The sequence below is a fragment of the Hibiscus syriacus genome, unplaced genomic scaffold, assembly GCF_006381635.1.
Source record: "Hibiscus syriacus cultivar Baekdansim isolate YM2019G1 unplaced genomic scaffold, ASM638163v2 tig00111582_pilon, whole genome shotgun sequence".
In the NCBI taxonomy this organism is placed as follows: domain Eukaryota; kingdom Viridiplantae; phylum Streptophyta; class Magnoliopsida; order Malvales; family Malvaceae; genus Hibiscus; species Hibiscus syriacus.
Genome location: NW_024063126.1, coordinates 12,263,995 through 12,266,839, shown reverse-complemented (window position 1 = coordinate 12,266,839; position 2,845 = coordinate 12,263,995). Strand labels below are relative to the sequence as shown.

The window sequence follows — 2,845 nt, the reverse complement described above, 5'->3', positions numbered from 1 at the left end:
ATCGACTAATCTGGATCATTAAGAAAATAAAACATCTATTTTTAATCATTAAAAAAATCAACTTTAAGTTATAATCATTAAAAATCAACTTTAAGTCATATTATCTACTATTATAAAAACAAAAACAATACATATATATAATTAAACATTATTTAATATACTAATTATATTAATAATAGGTAAAAGATAAGTTTTTATAAAGTTTAGATAAGGTAATGAAAATAACTTTTGTACATTCATACATATATTTTAACATATCATTAGAAGTCTAAATTATTAAAAAAGAAAATATATTGTAATAATAATAATAATTTAGTAAAATTTGCTTTCATAAAATTTTTAATCTTAAATTCCCACTGAATAAGCCAGATAAATTTGCATAAATTTTTCAGCAATATATCATAATATTTGATTCTGAGAATAATGTTATCAGATTATTCTTACATTCTGTGACCCAAACGGACTCTATATTGTCTTCAATGTTTTTTTCGCATCGTTCGATTTCTTGATGAACTCATATCTGAAACATATTTTACAGTAAAAATCTTTATCACAACTCAGTTTGCTTCTTCTTTTTCTCAAAATAATGGAAGTGGAAACTTACTGCAATTTACGTGAAATCTGGTAAGAAGCAGTTGCACACATAGCAACACTAACACCGAATAAGTTCCAATTCTTCTGCAACATTATCAGAATCAATGATGATTTGAAAAGTAGGAAAATTTGATCTTAAAAAGACCCCAAAAAGGATAAATTTTTGTATCTATCCATTTATATGCAGAGCATCATTTTGGTATATGAAATGCAATTTTTTCTTCAAAATTTTGAAGGCATAATGTCAAAATTAATCCCCAACGTTTGTCAAAATGATCCTCTAATGTTTCATTTTAGGGTAAAAAGATCCGTAACATTTGACATAATAATCATTTTGTCTCTTAATTTTTTTATGGGATATTTTAGCCCTCAATGTTTCATTTTAGGTTAAAAAGACTCCTATTTTGGAGTGTTAATCGTGTGTTATCCAATAATTTTTATCTATAGATGGAGCTTTTTGCCTCAAAGTGAAACTATAGGAGTTAAAATGCTCCAAAAAGAAGAATATGGACTAAAATGATCATTTTGATAAACGTTGGGGGCTATTTTTGGCATTATGTCAACTTTGAAATCCAACATATACATACAGGGGTAATTACAGTGCTGTACTTTGCCCAGATAAGTCCACTGCATGCTAGAGCTGAAAAAAAAAATCCCCATACAAATAGAGAGTCAAACAAACAAACAATATGAGCCTTCATGTAGAAAACCTGTAAGATATTCAAATATACTCTGTAATATGGATGTGTGTAGGATTTTATGTTAAAAATATAAGATATGCGAAATTAGATTATCAATAAAAAGTAAAGCATAATACTAAAATTAGTCCTAATGTTTACCGAAATGCTCATTTTGACTCATTCTTTTTTCGAAGCACTTTGACCACAACATTTTATTTTAGGGCAAAAAGAGTTCTAACGTTTAATCGAATAATCACTTTGACCTTTACTGTTTTTTATAAAACATTTTGACTAGTGATATTTCATTTTACGATAAAAAACACCTATTTTTGGAGCCTTAGCTGTAATAGTTTTCATCTATAAAGGGGTCTTTTTGCCCCAACCACAATATAAAATGTTGAGACCGAAATGCTCAAAAGAGAAATAACATGATCCAAATTGACTATTTAAGTAAACGTTAAGAGCATATTTTGATATTATGCTTAAAAATATAAAAAAAATATATGAGAATTTAAAATTTTCAGAGGGAAAATACCCTCTCGATCCATCCCTGCTCGTAGCAGATATATATATATATGTGTTTGACATTCATATTCGAGTTTAGGTATCTCGATCGACGAGGCGAGGATGAATAGAAAAGTAGATAAAGATAAGAAAAAAAAAGGGGGAGTAATCGGAATAAGATGAGACCTGCTTGTGTAGGGTAAGAGACAGTTTCGGCCGGCTTCGTGGACATGTCAACAACGTTGGCGATGTTTATAGCCCATTTGAAGGTTGGTGCCCAGAAGAAAACTGTAAATTTGTAATTATATTGGAACAGAAGGCAGATTAAAAAATAATTAGAAAACTGTGAAATCAAACACAATTAACCTAAAAGGGTTGAAAGGAAGAAGGAACAAACTAGTTTTTGGCCCTGCTGGATGGTTATAGAACGCCTGAAACTTGGAAGAAGCCATGGAACCTTATCTTGATACAAAACCCAAATTGGTATCTTATATCTATATATATTTATATATAAGACTTAATGGCATGTGAGGCCCTCAAATTTTTCCAAAAAATCAATGTAACCCTCGATTTTTAACTGAATGTAGCCTTCAAACTCAAAAAAAAAAATCAGTGATTGACTAGTTTAAAGGATCGACATCAAATTTCGTCATAACAATAAACAAACTCGTTAACTATGAGATTGAAGAAATCAAAAAGTTATTTAAACATATATATTAGGTTAGTGTTCATTGACTTGACTAAAGAGGGAAGGAAGAGCCAACTTCCTCCAACATGATCTTATCTAAAACTCAACTAAGAGGGAGAATATATTAACTAAAGAAGAAGAGAAACTTATTATATTATCTTAACGAAGAAGCAACTTTATTGATATTTTTTATTCAATGAATATGAAGATGGTAAGATTTTAAAAATAAATAAATATAGGCAGATTAAATAAAATAAGTTGAACGATATGTAACCAATGGAATCTTGTGACGTTGGTAATGCTGAATAATTGAGACTGAGAACAAAAAATATAACAATATAATGAATCAAAACTCATCAAGTGATCTCAGTGATTAAAG

The 2,845-nt window shown here is 28.9% G+C and overlaps 1 protein-coding gene across 1 annotated transcript; it reads right to left on the bottom strand.

The window, feature by feature from the left end:
- Nucleotides 1-420: 420 nt before the first annotated feature.
- On the bottom strand, nucleotides 421-2,247 carry LOC120165296 (mitochondrial pyruvate carrier 3-like). The gene is made up of 5 exons (XM_039174849.1): nucleotides 2,176-2,247; nucleotides 1,965-2,066; nucleotides 1,182-1,234; nucleotides 605-678; nucleotides 421-520 (listed from the first exon to the last, which is right to left on the bottom strand). The coding sequence occupies exons 1-5, from the start codon at nucleotides 2,228-2,230 to the stop codon at nucleotides 466-468; spliced, it is 339 nt and encodes a 112-aa protein (XP_039030780.1). The 5' UTR covers nucleotides 2,231-2,247; the 3' UTR covers nucleotides 421-465.
- Between the last annotated feature and the right edge of the window lie 598 nt (nucleotides 2,248-2,845).